We start from the raw sequence: 16,204 nt of genomic DNA on the forward strand, positions 1-16,204 counted from the left end.
TTGTCTAACTGCTTTGAAAATATGAATTTTGAGCTGGATAATTGATATTCTGTGGGATAGTATCATCAAGGATGATTTTTTTCCCTCTACATTAATCCACATTACGTTGAATTTAGAGTTATTCAACATTATTATGTCAGACCTTGCTCTCTAAAAATGTCCCCCATCATTTTTATTACAGTTCAGCCAACATTTATACAAATTATGGCACAAAAATCCCATGTAACACAGTTGACAACAAAGTAACAGTTGACGGGAAGCATTAGGAAAAGAAGAGAGAAACGTTGCTTTATGATAAAAACATTATTTTTGATAACAAATCTACAATATGTCAGATGCAATTAAGGCATGCCACTTTTCTCGTTGTTTCTTTAAATATGCAGCCCTTTTCTCAGGATCCGCATCACGCTGAGCCCTGTACTGGAGCTGCTTCTCAGCAGCAGATAACCTCATCTCTCTAGACCATGTCATGGTCCTGCCTTCTTGTTCATGATTTTCTAGTCTTGTGGCAGGATCGTGACAGATCCCTTATGTTTAGTGTGAGAAAGTCATGGTTTGTTTATCATTTGACATGTGCTTCTCTCAACGGTTTGTGTGGAGAAGAACCCATATGCAGGCAGCAGCGGTGAAGGGGTTAACAAATTATTTATTTAACAAATAAAACACAAAACAAAAACCCACAATAGGGTAACGAAGACAGGACTAATATAAAAACAGAAACCAAAATACTGAGGGGGCAAAAACAGCAAGACAAAAATAACTAAAACTTAAACACGACACAACGTCTTACCAAAACACAGAAGGGTAACAAAGGCAGGGCAGGGTAAATAACAAACACGTACTTCACAGGCAAGGCAAGGAATCAAGGACACGAGCAAAACACACCGCCATCTACAACCAGGTAGGTACAAGAACAACGATCGAGCACAGGACAATGAACACGAGGATATTTTATAGGGAGACAAACAAAGGATAATAAACGAGGGGCAGGTGAGGAACGTGAGACACGGCAGGGAAGCAATACGGGAAACGAGAGGGGCGGGGCCAATGACGAGACACGAGAAAGCACATGGCATGTCAATGATAAACAAACCATGACTTTCTCACACTAAACATAAGGGATCTGTCACGATCCTGCCACAAGACTAGAAAATCATAAACAAGAAGGCAGGACCATGACAGACCAGAAATTACTCTGTTTTGAAATAGTGTATAGCATAATTGATAGGGCTAAAATTACATATGTCATCAGGAAACTGTCATTTCAAATCACTGAAACGTATCAAAATGATCCATGAAATTATTGTTTGTTAATATGAGTAGGCTATAGGGGTAGAATGGAAAATATCTATAATGATGTCGTTAAGTCTAGCTAGAGTATAAATATTTATTCAGTGTATGGATAATATTGTTGAGTTAATCCCTGTATCATTCAAAATTTTAATAACAATAATTAAAAAATGGTTTCAGATCAGCTGACTTCTTCCCTGATAAGTATAACTCAAATCATGCATTTATGTAATTACTACCTTATTACACTTTTATATATTATAATTTAATTTCTGTGTAGTATCAATTTAATCAAGTTAATGTTTTTTAATCAATGGACTTAATAAGCATAAACCCAGTAAACCCTTACAACATTGTCAACCGTGTTATTCCCTGTCAACTGTGTTACACTTGATGGGTAACATAGTTGACAGGTAACATAGTTGACATTTCCTCCATTTTAGACCCATTTTAGGCCCTACAGACCTTAAACATGTCACCATATGACCTTGATCAATTTATATTTCTATGTACTTTCTTTACATTTTGTTGATTATAACATCTAAGATAAATACACAAGAAAATGTTGATAACATAGTTGATGAACAATTAATCCACTCCATATGCAGACAATCATTTTGATGAAATATTGAAGAGGAGGAGTTGAAAATTACCACACTGTCTTCAGAATTCCTGCCAAAAAGGGCGTGGCATCACACATTGTTGATTATTTGAATTTGGAGCAAACCATTGCTGATTTATAGGGGTTATATAAATGGGTAACATAGTTGATAAAGATTTCTCGGACACACACAAAGTGAATAATTTTATGTTTATTAAGGATTCAAATAGTTTTAAAAACACCTTTATCATGTTTTAATGATTATTTTGAACAAATAATGTTGAAAATAATATACACAAACATGTCTTCTAGGGTTAATTTTGAAGAGCAAACTTGAAAAGCATGAAATCGGACAGCACAAAAACTGCAAATTCCCGTATATAATTTGCATTTTTTGCTAAATAAATTAAAGAACTTGCTAACTTTCTTTATTAAAAGAAAGAGAAATATCACCTAATATAAAATTGGTCATTGCTTGAAATTAATATTTAGTCAAATTGATAAATACACCCCATGGACATGGTATGTACCCGTAATTATAGAATCACTCTTGATATGTATGTTTTAGAATCTTTTAGACTGTAAATCTTATTATATTGTATGGTCATTGTGTTGAATGCCTGTGGTTTGCTGCGCATGCGCACACGGATCAGATAAGCGTCCTGGGCAAGGACAGCGAGATCCAATCGTATGAGTGCATGAGGCATTTATATAGCGCTGTATTGTGTATTGCTGTACACCCAAAGCATGACATTGCGACAACTTGCCCCACACCTGACAATTATGAAAAACGCGCCGTAATTAGCTACAATTGAATCAAAAATAGGATAAAGTCCCGGAGAGTCAGATTATGGGCGGTTTACTGTATTTTAGCAAAATGCAAATACAAGCATACATACAAAAAAAAACATCCAATAATTGTATTAAATGAATTGTTTGAAATCGCAGCATTTAAAACTTACCTTGATGTGTCAATTTCTCACATTTTGAATAAAATACACCAGATCTAGTCCTTTGCTAATATGGTTGTATAAAGCATAAAGAAGCAAATCCCACGATTATACAGATGATGTAGAAAACTGACTAGGATATTAAAGCAACCTTAAACATCATCCGTTCTAACAGATAAAACACGAACACGCACAGATGCATAAAGAAGTTTTCATTTGGTTGCAGCTGCAAATATACATTTTTGCTTGACTTATTTCATGTCTTATTTGGCAAAAAACACACAAGAATGACAAGCATTTGTTCAAAAGAAAGAAAAAATCAGAAAATGATGTTATATATTCAACACGCTACATGTGAAACTGCACAGAAGAAAACCTAACAAGCGTGACATGTGCGTATGCTGAAAACCCCGTGAATGTGACACCTGTGAATGTAACAGAAAAACACTTTAAAACTGTCATTAATACTGATGCTGATCGAAGAGACCTTTCATCCTTGTTAAAACAATGTAAAAATGATTAAAGACGAATGAACGGAAGAAAGAACATTAAAAAGCGTTATGACACTTATGAAGGGTTCGTTTCATTTCACATCTGCTTGAATTCACCCTTTTCCCCTGATCCAGCCCGCCATACAGCACTAAAACACACATCAGCTTGACGTGAAACAGTCTTTGGTTGATATTAAAAGGCACTCTGTGATTTGGCTGACAGAAGCTTGTTTGGCTTTAAGAGTTTCTCCGGCCGGAGCAACGCAACATCAGTTCCACTCATTCAAACATACTGTGGACACACGAACACGCTTTACTTCACAACGCTCAGCGTGACTGAAGGGTGCCGAGAGAGTTATTGTGGATCTTCTTCATGTCCACAGTGATTTTGGTTGATCTCCTGAAGCGGAGCAGGAGCTCTGAGGTTCTCAATGGCGTTCCACAATCTCTCGTTCTCTTTCAGCTGGTCGTTGTACTAAAAACACAAGAAAAGCTTCAATACCTCCATGGGAAACGTATGTATTCACGGCCGCTGTTTTTACCAAACAACAGTTAAAAAAGAAACAAGCTTGCCTGTGCAAAACAGCATCACAATGACACTGTGTTTGACACGATTTTATTTTTTTGCATTTCATTGACCGTTCTGTCTCTTAACCTTCAAAGAAACAAAGCATGGTGGCCTTTTTATCCGTCTATAACTTGCATGAAAAAAAACAGACCAAAAGCATTGTGGATTGAGCAAGCTTGTAAAAACAAAGTAAGAAAAGACGGACCTGCTTTTGTAACAGCTGAATCTGGGCGTCCTGGCGGTTCACGGTTTCTCTGAGCTGTAAAAATGAACAGAACTCTGTCAATTTATCATTTTACATTCCGAAGCTTTAAAATAAAGATGTTTAAAGCGTACGCTTGCCAGCTCGACGCTCGCCCCGCAGCAGTTCTGCCCCTCCGTCCCATTCACGCGACCCTCATCCGCACACGCTGTCGCCTGGAAAACAAAGAGTGACATGCTGAAGAGAATCGTGAGGAATTCAATGAGGCGTGATTTTAAAGTTTTATCAGTCGTAAAGAGATGAAACCTGTATAAAGTTCTCTGTTCTGTTGAACACAAAAATAAGTGGAACCAAAAGGTTCTGGGGCACCATTGACTTCTATAGCAATGTTTTCTCTGCTATGGTGGTCCGTAGCGCCCCACAACGGCTACAAACATCGTTTGTTGTGTTCAACAGAACAAGAAACTTTATACAGGTTTGGAACAACTTGAGGTCGAGCAAATGAAGACAGAATTGTCATTTTTGGGTGAATTATCCCTTAAACGATTTACAACCTTACGAATAAACAGAAAAATAGTCTTCATGACAGCTGAATCTCACCAGGAGATCCGCCCCGCCGGCGGCGGCTGCCGCTGCTTTCAGCTGGTTGAGTTCCTCGTAGGGCATCGTTGCGCTTTCTCTGTATGCGGACGTCAGCGGATTGATGGAGTCGCTGGAATCGTCCGGTATGGGGATGAATTCGGCATCCAGCAGCTCCTGCGGTCATACACAATCAAGCTGGTGAGCAAAGGTTAACGTGCTGTTTTTGAAAGTAAGTTTCAGATTCACCTTCCTCAGCCATGAGGGGCAGGAGCTCTCGTTGGTCTTACTGTCCATTGAGAACATCTCCAGACCCCGGTTGTCCAAGTCGGCCTCCACGGTTCCTCCCAGCATCCCCTCACGCAGCTCGGAGTCGGTGGCCGAGTGCGTCTCCAGCTCGATAGATGAGGTCGAGCACTGACCTACAGATCACAGTTGAAATAACATCACAAACGGTCAGACTTACAGCTCAATCTCAGATGTCAGACGTGACAGTGAACAGAAATACAGAACAGTCTCTTACGGGAGTTTTAGAATGAATATTATTCGAAAACTAAATCATGTTTTGATTCTGCGCGATGTTCATGTGGCATGACTGGATAATATTACTGTGACTGTCAATAGTGGGACAAATTCAACCAGGACATTTCCACCTCCGACTTTGTCAAGCTAGCTAGTTGTGTGAAATCTCTGTTCTCACCGCTTCCAATAGACAGTCCACTGCTGTTTGAACGGATGGTTTTGGAGTTCAGAACTTTTTCTGTGAAGAAACATGAAGAATTATGTTCGTTTCAGAATGACATCATATTAAAGACAGGCCAACACATTTGAAAAGAAATACGTCGTAAGTCATAAAGTAGCAGTGGTACTAACCCATGATGATTATAGTGTGCCAACCTCTACACGACAGGTCGGGCACGTGATGTAAAGAGCCAAAGATGGGACGAGGAAGAGCAGGACACACCTCTGAGCCGAAGCCTTTATCCGCGGGCATCCCGAGCCGGCCGTTCCCTGCGTTACCCCACACAAAGATCTGATTATCTGAGGAGAGGAGGAACACGAGTTACATCAAACACATCTATCCATCCACACGCACGAGTCCTATATGATGGGTTCACACCAAACACGAACAATCGCGTTCCACGCTCTTTATTACTCGTGAGAAAAGTGCGTTATTTTCGCGTGCGTGACGCGAAAACCTTTACACGTTCGGACCCATCAAACATTAGGTATCAATGAGCTCTTCACGCAAATTTCAACTCGCGCTGCCCGCATGACAGTTCGCATGACAGTTCGTACAGTATGTATACCCAGAGCTGGAAATGGAGTTCCACCTTAAGATGTAGAGAATGTTCATCTTTTATAAATAAAATGGCCTCCAAACACTATTCCCATTTTCTTTGTAAATACAGTGGCAAGTTCTGCATCTGTGGTGTAAAAATATGAAATATATGCCAAACTAGAGACCCCCCCCCAGTGAATCTCAGCCATTTCCAGCACTGTGTGTAGCAGATACTTGTCAGAATCAAACGGACTTTAAATAACATTTAAGACACAAGAGACAAAATATTGTGTCGTCTGAGCACTTAGTGATGTAGGTGGTGAATGTGCTCCTGCGCTCACCCTCTGTGGCGGCGATAGTGAATCCGTCACCGCAGGACACCTTTGTGACCCCCTTCCCCCCGAATGGTCCCACGAGAAGCTGGACGCCCTGATGTTTCTTGAAGTCTTTCACACCCAGCTGGCCGAATTTATTACAGCCGAAGGTCATCAGACGACCTCGCTCTACAGACACACAACAGACATTTTAAGTGCTGGTGACTGCAATGACGTGGCAATCTGCTGACGTGTGAGCGGTATTTACCATCAATAGCCGCGGTGTGAGTCTTCCCCGCAGAGATGAACTGAATCTTGAAGCGTGAGAGTTGTTTGACCAGCGTGAGTGAGGTGGTGTACGGCACAACCTGATAACCCTACACACACAGAGACGCACGTAGTCATTGTACTCAACCATTCAACCCAATCAACCGCTCTGATCTCGTGAGTCTAGCGCACATACCTCTCCCGGGTGGTTTTTGATTCCTGTGATGCCCTGATTCAGACCCAGTTTGTTCATTTCGTTGTTCCCGCAGGCTAACACTTTCCCCGACTCTGTGAGGAGGAACGTCGCGTCCGCTCCGCAGTACACCGAGTCAATAAAGGCTCCTGCGGGAACCTCCACCTACAAAACAAAATAACATTCGTAAAAGACCTCCGCTCAGACTTTTTTCAAACCTATTGTCCTGAAAGAGCTGGGCCGTGTTTCCCGAAACCTTCTTAACGCTACGTCGTTCTTAAGTTATGTACCTTATCGTTAATATGTGTTTCCCGAAAAATACCTTCTGTAAGTCATACATTCGGAAGGTTGGTCTGGAGTGCTCTTAGCTATGCATTATCACTGTTAAGAGTTCACCCCGCTAGTGGCCACTGTGGAAAAAAGCTTCTTTACATCACTGTCTATACAAATACAATTCTAAAGTTAAAAATACCAGAATATTGATGTATTTTCATGCAAAGAATATAATTGTCTTTACACTGATGGCTGTTAGATTTTTAATGACATTATCTAACGGTGCATCAGCGGGCAAACCAAAGAATTTGGAGTAAATTTAAAGAGAAAGATTGTGGTATAAAGTTTAATCAAACTGCTGCGATACAGCAAATATTTTGGCTAAAACAAAGACGGCGCCATCCGCGGAACATTTCAGTGCATTTAATCTGGGAAAACCTGGCTACAATTTATGCTGCAATTATTATTTTATTTAACCTGCCACGGCAGCAAATTCAGCAGCTTTTGGATCTTGTCGGTCTAACTTTGTCAAGACAAACTCAACAGAGCAGCCCCTCAATTCACCTCTTCTTTTCCTGCTATAGCTGTTGATTATATGTTCTGCGTTCTGCGCTTTAATCGAGTAAATAATTACACTATAGCAACATATATTATGATAATATAAATAAGGGGTTCCCAAACACAGGTATAATCAAAGGTAGGCTATGTCATGGCACACCTTTTAAACAAAAAAAAAGGAAAACAACACACATTCACTCCCTTTACTTTTTATTTTTCTTGTCATGAATGAATACGTTTAATTTCAGTATCAAAATACCTTATTGTAGGGCTGCACAATTATGGCATACTTGTTTATATTATTCCCCTTGATATTGTAAGTGTGATTGATAATGTTGATTATATTTTAATGTTTTAATAAACGCGGCCATGAGCTAAATGCTTCGCGCTGTAAATGCGCCGCTTGCGCATCCAAACTTTTTCAATGCACAGCAAACAGCAAGTGGCTTTGAGTGACCCTCCGACCCAAAGTTTGAGATCCTTTGATATAAATGACCATACTGTCAGTTAGTGTAGGGCGGTTGATGCATTTGGGCATTTGTTCGCACACTCATTTAACAATTAAATAATATCCATGGTTGGATTTAGTTTGCAATTTTTGTTTTATTTTTATTCTATGAGTCCTAATAAATGCAACTTTAACTATTTCTAAAGTGCTTTTATAAAGAACGCAGCTACCTCACATAACGCAGTGAAGCAGTCCCTGTACAGAGTGAATAATTGATTGTCGAACGATTGATATCCATTAATTCAGCACCACCGCCACGGACAGCACCTGGAAACGTAAGAAAGTAACCTCCTGGCAGGGCTAGTCAACTGGCGGCCCGGCAATCATCTTGACCTGGCCCGCCTTAACACTTCAAATAAGTGGAGAGACTTTAAGAATGGTGTGCTTTAAATGCACGTCCTGAGACGCCACATCTTTGAAAGTCCAAAACGCTGCTACATTCAATACGAAAGTAATTCCCGCGGCTCATATAACGATTGACGTCTTATAAAGCTATTTAATCCAAGAAACGTAATGTTATTTACAACGTTATAATTGGCAATCTATAGCCACAGGCAGTCGGTTTGCGCACGCCATAGTTCGCGTTCCAAAACGCATCTTGTGCCCTTGAAAAAAGAACTGCAGGAACAGTACTACACCATGAAAAAAGAACTACATGAACGGTTCTCTCAGATTCATTATGTTTATGTTCATATATATTAATTATGTATGATTTAAACAGCTAGATTTACGAAAAACAGCTTTTCATCTCCCGCCAGAACTTGCACTTCAAAGGATCTGCTCTTCTAAGTGCGTGGGGCACATGAATGCGATTGGAATAACAGCGTTCAGTTTCTTGCACAGACCGATTGATTCGCTTTATAAAATGCCAGTTTAATGTCAAGGATCAGGGATTACTTTTGTGCTGAATGTATTATTTCATTCATTCAACCAAATATCTTTATAAATATCTTCTTGAAAAAACAATGCCACCCACATCTTGGATGGACTGGGGGCGAGTAAATTAACAGCAATGTCAAAAAACTGGCTTATCCTATTTATACTTTTGGAATCTGGCCCTCAAAGAAAAGTTGTTGAAGGGATGTCCTAAGGTATAGTTCGGGAAACATGCCTAGAAAAGGTATAACTGGAGTTAAGGTGTACCTTCAGAGTCTTTGTAGCGCGCTAAGAGACAACGGTATCGGGAAACGCAGCCCTGATCAGTACATTGAGTAGCCATGGCAACATACAGATTGGCTCTCAATAAATCCTTGGTGTTTCGAGTCTGACAACATGACGCGGGAGCATAGGAAGTCTACATAGTTAGGGTTTTGTAAGACTCGAAACATCAAGGATTTAGTGAGAGCCCATTCAGATCATACAAATCAATATTAATCAAATATGAATTAATTCAAATATTAAATTAATTAGCTTATATTTTTATAGTTTAGCTTTTATGTTAATTTTAGTTAATTTCGTTACGTGATTTTGTCTATTTGTTTTAATTGTATTTTTTTTTAGGTTGCTATGTTATTTGAATTCATTTTTAGTTTTAGTCTTTGTTTAGTTTTCATTTATTTTCAGTCAATAATTTGAGTGCCTTGGCTTAAACTTCAGTTATCTAAGGCAACATTTCTGTCTAGTTAAAGTTTTTCGATTAATATTCAGGCTAATGTTTTATTTGATTTCAGTAAACATAAATATATTACATTTTAGTCAACTTTAATGGGATAGTCCACCCAACAATAAAAATTCTGTTATGAAATACCCCCCCCAAACCTGTATACATTTCTTTGAAAAGAAAGATATTTGGAAAAATGTTAGCAACTTACATTTCTGGGACATCATTGGCCATAGTAGGAAAAATGACAATAGTAGTCAAAACTGTTTGCTTTCCTATTTCCTATCAAATATCTTCTAAAATAAGACGATTTAGACTCACTTTCATCGGAGAGGAGAAATCATCCTCACAGTCCAAAGCGAGTCGACCTGCAGAGGGAAACAGTCAGTCAACACGTCTTCACAGAGAGTAACCGGCGTCACGTGTGGCTCTGTTTACCGTGTTCTCCGCAACCCCATGAGTAGATGTCTCCGCTGTGAGTCGACACCACCACGTGATTATCTCCACATGACACCTGCTTCACCGGCCGCTCCTCGAAGAACTCCAGGAGAACCGGCTCCAGAACCTCCATGCCCAGCTCGTTCTCCACCCCGATGCAGCCGTAGTAATCCGACCCGAACATGTACATCTGATCCTCATCTGTCCGCGCAACACACAACGGCTTACAAACCACAAATCACGACACGTGATTTTTCACACCGCAGGATGTCCTTCAAGGCCCTTTGCTCACCTGTGACACAGACGGTGAAATCGGCCCCACAGGCCACCTGCCTGATGGCTTTACCCTGGAGACGCTCCACTCTCCGCGGCTGTCGGTATGACGCCTGGTCGCCGTGACCCAGCTGACCCACCATCTTGGCTCCTCCCTGAACGCTCTACAGACAAACACATGACGCATCAGTGGAAAAGAAAGCTAGTGCTTCCCGGTTTACTCTTTCACATTGCGCGACAACAGGATGTGACGTCTGGTTTTGTTGTGTATTATGGGAAAATACGGCATGCTTACAGCCCACGTGTACAGCTCTTTCTCTACAGTAACGACGGCAAAGTGCGTCTCTCCGGCGCACACGTGCTGCGCGATGCTGCCGCCCTTAAACATGTCCAGCTTCTGCGGGGTAAACTTCCCCCCGCCCCAGAAATACACCTCCCGCGAGCGCGTGGTCACTACGGCAATCGACGTCTCCGTCACTGTGCTCAACCTGAAGAAATGAGAAATAAAACGTGACGTGGTTCACGAGATGCAGAAACACTGGAGAGGACCGATGGAGTCGTACTCACTTGGGTTTCTTGATGGCTGAATTGAGGGTTGCCACTCTCTCCTCCAGCTCTCTAAACACAAACAACACGTCAGCATAGAAACACTGACGGAACAAAAGAATAATAATATCACTATATCAAATATTAGGACAAATCTTGGAGTAGACGACACATGTAAGTGTGCAGGGAAGACAGCATGCCGACTCACGGTCTGACTGAGGAGATGACGGGCCGATCTAGAATCTCCTCTGCTGTGGGCCTCTTCTCTGGATCCTGATCAACACATATGACATCATCATCGTGACATCATTCCTCGTATGACTGACAGCTACGCTAGCACATGGCTCGTGTTCTGGTACCTGATCTAAACACTCGTACACCAGCTTGATGAGATCAGAGGAATAAACGTCCGAGTTGATCTCCATGGTCCAGTTACCCTGGACGATCTTCACACACAGGTTCAGAGCATTCTGGGAGGACACCGGAGAGATGAGCTTTTACGAACACACTTCACGATATGAGCGATGATGCGTGACTTTATGTGCGTGGGGAATTACCGTAGCATCAAAGGTCCTGGTGAGGGCCAGAAGCTCGAATAAGACGCATCCCATGGCCCAGATATCAGATTTGAAGTTATACTTCACTCCTTGACAAAGCTCAGGAGACATGTAGTACGGGGTACCCACACACTATTCAATGTAAAACATCACAAGACGGACACGTGAGGTCGGACAAATACAACCGGTGGAGAAGAACTACAGAGACAAATCCACAGCACGAATCTCAAACCAAACGATGGCGTGCGATGTGGAGAACTCACGGTTTCAGCCATTGAATACTGAGAGTCCAGTTTCTTGGCCAGCCCATAATCTCCCAGCTTTATCAGGTTGGTTTTGGTGAGAAAGATGTTCAAGGTTTTGATGTCCCTTTGAAGAGAAGCAAGAGCGGTTATCATACGACAATGACGTGACATCCTCAGCATTAGAATGAGACTTACCTGTGCAGGATTCCCGCTTTATGAATGTGAGCGACCGCAGCGACGATCTGATATAGATACCACACCACCACCTACAATAAACAGACAGTTCCAATAAACTATTACGCGCCTCTCTGATTGGTCAGTCACGCTGATCTGATATTCTTCATAAACCACCACACATCCAGAGGTTGTGTTGCAATAACACACTTATGTTCCAGCAAATATAATAATGACTGAATCATTATTTCAGCTAGAATGTTGCGTCCATTTCTTTGGAAATTTGGCTCTATAATAAAGTACAGCAGCCATCGTGTGTATGATGTACGATAACATAAATTAATATACAAACATAAAACAACAAAACTGCACCAAGAAATTTGTTCTGGATTGCTTTCCGATGTCCGTGTCATGTCTGGCTTTGAATGAAAAGGTCAAAGCGTTTTTCGGACATGTGTTCATTACTGTACCTCCTCTTTGAAGAGTTGTCCTTTCTGCTGGTTGATTTTGTCGTACAGATTTCCACCTGCACAAAAACAGACACGTTCAGCATCACACACGTGTTGAAATGTTGGAGTTGTGTTGGCTGCGTGAGCTCAGCACCATTGCAGTACTCCAGCTCAATCAGCAGCGTGTTTCTGTCCATGAAGTGATTGAAGTAGGCAATGATGTTGTTATGCTGGAGAATGGCCAGGATGCTGATCTCATTCATGACATCTCTGCGCTTCTTGTCTGAGAGACAGTTCAGGTCGATCTCCTTCCACACCACCAAAGAATTATCCTGCACAGAAGAAAAAAGCACACTATTCAAAGTGCATGTTTACCTTAGAACCAAAGAACACCTCCACGCCCACATGCACACAAACAAGATATTCGTGCAGGACACACGGATTTGATTTTCAATCAATAACCCTATTAGCCAGTGGGCGTGGTCAACCCCCTCAATCCACCAGGTGATGTGATCAATCGCAGAAGTTCAATCTTACCTCGGTGCGTCTGTAAAGAGTCGCTTCTCCAAACGCTCCTTTGCCCAGCACCCGAATGGGAATGTAATGCAATTTCTCCTCTTCTCCTGGAAAAGCGCCTGATGACGAAGATCTGCCGCTGACCGATTCACCTCCATCTGAGTTCAGAGAGGCGTAATGCCTCTCATACTCATCCAGAGACATCTCCCTCTTTCTCGGACGCTCGAGCACACCGTTCACGGGTAAATCAGTTCCAGTTAAAGCTTTGTTTTGAATCCTGGCCTGCTTCGGTGCAGCGCTCGTTCACTACATTCGGGCAGAACAGTGGCCTGTCCGTCACCTCAAAGTCACACAGATCTGCTGTCTATCACATTAACGCACTTTTTCCTCGTTTAACGACATAACGCCACTTTGTTGCGCTCAGTTTCTTCCCTGCAAATTGAACTACAACTTGGTGTTGGGAGTCGTTTCCGACAGGGAATCGGTTCTTTCGCTGCTTTGAACAAGTTCACGTTATGCGGGCTGGGGTTTAACAGGTGAGTCGAATCTTTGAGAGTCGACTCAGTGTTGACAGGTCGTATTCGGACAGAAACAACAATCGACACAGGAACCGGAAGTGGCGCATTTTAAACAACCCAGGAGCTTGCGTGTCAAAATAATGCTCTAGTTATAGTTCTAAAATGAATGTTATTTATTTACTTAAAATAATAAATATATACTGTATGTATACTGTAACTTGTCAATCAGATTACAATTAAATAAAATAATGTATTTGTTTGTAACAGTTCAACTCTGATTTAACACTTTTTAGGGTTTCTGTGAAAAGTTCCAGTTATTGATTATTTTTCTATTTTTTATAAGTCTTAAAGGCAAACCTTATTAAAATAGATATTAAATGACATTTCTATACATTCTCTGGATTTTTAATCTTTTAGATATTGTATTTCTATCTTTTAGATACTTCAAGATACTTGAAATTAAAAACAAGGGTTAGGGTCCAGCAAATTTACATTTATTCTTCACCAAATTTAAATTATTTCCCCCAATGTACATTTATGAATACGAAAAAAGTCTTATATTTATTCTACCTGTCAACGTCTTTCACAGCTCGTCAGAAAATCTGCGGCCTGTGATTGGTAGAATCTCCCAGAAGTGGGCGGTTGCTTGAAGCACCGCCTCCAAACTATCCAATGAAGTGGTGGTACGACCTGACGGAAGCATCGTTCGCGATTGTGATTGGTCAGCATTCATGTCCTGAGCTGGAGCGGTCAGTTGTGTTTGGATTGTTGAGCTGTAACAGTTATACTACAACACCTGATTAAGGTAAGAAGAATGAATAAACCAGTAAATCCATTAACAATTACCGTTCACGGTGAAAGTTAAGATATGATCGTTCAGTCATGTAGTTAAAACGAGCAGAGTAATGGATGTGAATGTAGCATGTGATGTGATGCAGGTGCTGAAGGATGAGTCGTCTTCTGAACGTGTTGAGGAGTTGGCTGCTCATGGTGTCTGTGATCGCGATGGGAAACACCGTTCAGAGCTTCAGAGATCACAGCTTCTTATCGGAGAAACTCTACACAGGAACACCTGATTATGGTCTTAACCCAACAAACCTTCATGTATTAATGATCGAAAGCATTCACAGATTTTATATACTGTTTGTTTGCTCTGTTTGATATTTTCTGTGCTTTACTGTATGTTTCATCTTTGTAGATTTGTTTAAGAACGATTGTTTGTAGGCCTATACATGTATATTAAATGAAATATGCGACGAACCCGGGGCAAGTTGTCACACTTTACACTCCATATTTCTAAAGTCTAAAGTCAATTTCTCTACAGACCCAACTCATGGCTATAAAGGCTATTACACATTTCTATCTTTATTGTCCAGGAAAAATTGCACATTAAGAAGGCTCACCGGAATAAAACACGTGACAACTTGCCCCAATCTGAGCTACAGCATATAACATTTACTACGTTCATTAAATAGTGCAAAGAATTGAAATTCAACTAGCCAGAAAATAAATATAGGAATGAACCTAAATGAGTGACTTGCTCAGCATTATACAATCAATCAATGTTAATATTCATGCATGTACACTAAAATTGCTGGGTTGTTTTTACCTGCGAGTGTAGATTGTAAACAAAATATGAAGGATGTGTGAAAAGCAGTACGTTGTTGCTGCTAAATGAAATGTGCTGGTGTTTGATTCTTTAGTGAATGGACTTCAGGCGAGAACCTTTGGGATATGGACGCTTCTGTCTTCCATCATACGCTGTGCCTGCGCTATAGACATTCAGAACCGAACGTAAGACTTCACCTCTTAAGAAAACACGCATCCATATAATCAGACAGGATCCGTTATGTTAATGTGTCATATATCTTTCAGGCTTTATCATATCACCCTGTGGACATTTGTTCTGGCGCTCGGACACTTTCTGTCAGAGGCTTTCATTTATAAAACCGCTCCTTTGACCATTGGTGTCATGGCTCCTCTGATCGTGGCAAGTGAGTGATGACTTCTCGTAATGCCATGAGATGTTCATGAACAATATTCTAAATGTTTCTCAAAACCTCATCTTCACCCTTTGTGTTTCAGGTGTCTCTATCGTGGCCATGTTAATTGGCTTTCAGTGTATCGATGATCCGCAGGAAGACGTCCGAGCCCGACAGAAGAAGAGGAACTGAAGAACCGTCCGTGTCCTTCCAGTAACATTCACATCATCATGTTCTGATGCCTCCAGACGCTGGAACTTTAAAGGGTTCAAAGGAAATGTGAAGTCCTGCTTCAGGTGGACGATTCTTCTGAACGTCTGTTTGTTGCTCATGTGACCTGTGAAGCGTTATCATTGGTCGACCAATGTTGTAACGGTAACCAAACACCTTGGCCTACAACTACCAAACGCTTTCAATTTACTGTTGTTTTTCAGAGACTGAAATCACATTTTTATATGAATTTGTATGATATTTGGAGCTGTGCTCGTTCATCGGGTGCATTCTGCTTTCTCCAGTACTGAAGAAGTTCTCATGAATACTGGAAACCGTCACTGCTTGTCAACGCTTTGTTTTTATCAAAAGAATTTAATTGATATTGTCTACAAATATATATCAAGCATCTACACATCTACTGTAAGGATTTTAAATTCAGTGTTGACATTTTAGTTAAATTTATGTTAAATCATTATCTAACATCAAATGACTTCAGATTAACTTGAGTTTGTTTGAGGGACAATAAAAAACTTCACGTTTGCTAAGTGCGTTTAAAAAAAACTAGTCTTACTTTTTATTGTTGATTATGACAAATGATTCTTTACACAACACTGTTG

At 40.8% G+C, this 16,204-nt stretch overlaps 2 protein-coding genes across 3 annotated transcripts; one reads left to right on the plus strand and one right to left on the minus strand.

Moving 5' to 3' along the window:
• Positions 1-3,038: 3,038 nt before the first annotated feature.
• LOC130560070 (serine/threonine-protein kinase Nek9) lies at positions 3,039-13,090 on the minus strand. 2 transcript variants are annotated; one of them, XM_057343550.1, is made up of 23 exons: positions 12,896-13,090; positions 12,513-12,690; positions 12,380-12,435; positions 11,931-12,001; positions 11,754-11,859; positions 11,491-11,622; positions 11,293-11,403; positions 11,142-11,206; positions 10,955-11,005; positions 10,683-10,875; positions 10,407-10,551; positions 10,115-10,315; positions 9,998-10,044; positions 6,741-6,902; positions 6,546-6,654; positions 6,305-6,466; positions 5,555-5,722; positions 5,382-5,441; positions 4,931-5,103; positions 4,703-4,858; positions 4,243-4,317; positions 4,106-4,159; positions 3,039-3,807 (listed from the first exon to the last, which is right to left on the minus strand). In XM_057343550.1, exons 1-23 carry the CDS (start codon positions 13,076-13,078, stop codon positions 3,688-3,690), a joined length of 2,778 nt encoding a protein of 925 aa, XP_057199533.1. In that variant the 5' UTR covers positions 13,079-13,090; the 3' UTR covers positions 3,039-3,687. The 2 variants fall into 2 exon arrangements, with proteins under 2 accessions (XP_057199533.1, XP_057199532.1); XM_057343549.1 differs by having other exon boundaries at positions 4,237-4,317.
• Positions 13,091-13,303: 213 nt separating this feature from the next.
• On the plus strand, positions 13,304-16,142 carry erg28 (ergosterol biosynthesis 28 homolog). Its single transcript, XM_057343583.1, has 6 exons — positions 13,304-13,410; positions 13,982-14,197; positions 14,331-14,473; positions 15,096-15,186; positions 15,268-15,386; positions 15,478-16,142. The coding sequence occupies exons 3-6, from the start codon at positions 14,341-14,343 to the stop codon at positions 15,564-15,566; spliced, it is 432 nt and encodes a 143-aa protein (XP_057199566.1). The 5' UTR covers positions 13,304-13,410; positions 13,982-14,197; positions 14,331-14,340; the 3' UTR covers positions 15,567-16,142.
• Positions 16,143-16,204: the final 62 nt, after the last annotated feature.

Source organism: Triplophysa rosa, linkage group LG10 (genome assembly GCF_024868665.1).
Source record: "Triplophysa rosa linkage group LG10, Trosa_1v2, whole genome shotgun sequence".
NCBI classification, from domain to species: domain Eukaryota; kingdom Metazoa; phylum Chordata; class Actinopteri; order Cypriniformes; family Nemacheilidae; genus Triplophysa; species Triplophysa rosa.

What these genes read in the sequence shown, in the direction of transcription:
- LOC130560070 (XM_057343549.1), bottom strand. Translation starts at nt 13,078, where the DNA reads ATGTCTCTGGATGAGTATGAGAGGCATTACGCCTCTCTGAACTCAGAT. An exon ending in TCACACCGCGGCTATTGATG is followed by an intron (nt 6,467 to 6,545) that starts GTAAATACCGCT and finishes GTGTGTCTGTAG; the next exon opens with AGCGAGGTCGTCTGATGACC. An exon ending in CACTATCGCCGCCACAGAGG is followed by an intron (nt 5,723 to 6,304) that starts GTGAGCGCAGGA and finishes TCCTCTCCTCAG; the next exon opens with ATAATCAGATCTTTGTGTGG.
- erg28 (XM_057343583.1), top strand. Translation starts at nt 14,341, where the DNA reads ATGAGTCGTCTTCTGAACGTGTTGAGGAGTTGGCTGCTCATGGTGTCT. An exon ending in CACAGGAACACCTGATTATG is followed by an intron (nt 14,474 to 15,095) that starts GTCTTAACCCAA and finishes TTGATTCTTTAG; the next exon opens with TGAATGGACTTCAGGCGAGA. An exon ending in GGCTCCTCTGATCGTGGCAA is followed by an intron (nt 15,387 to 15,477) that starts GTGAGTGATGAC and finishes TTTGTGTTTCAG; the next exon opens with GTGTCTCTATCGTGGCCATG.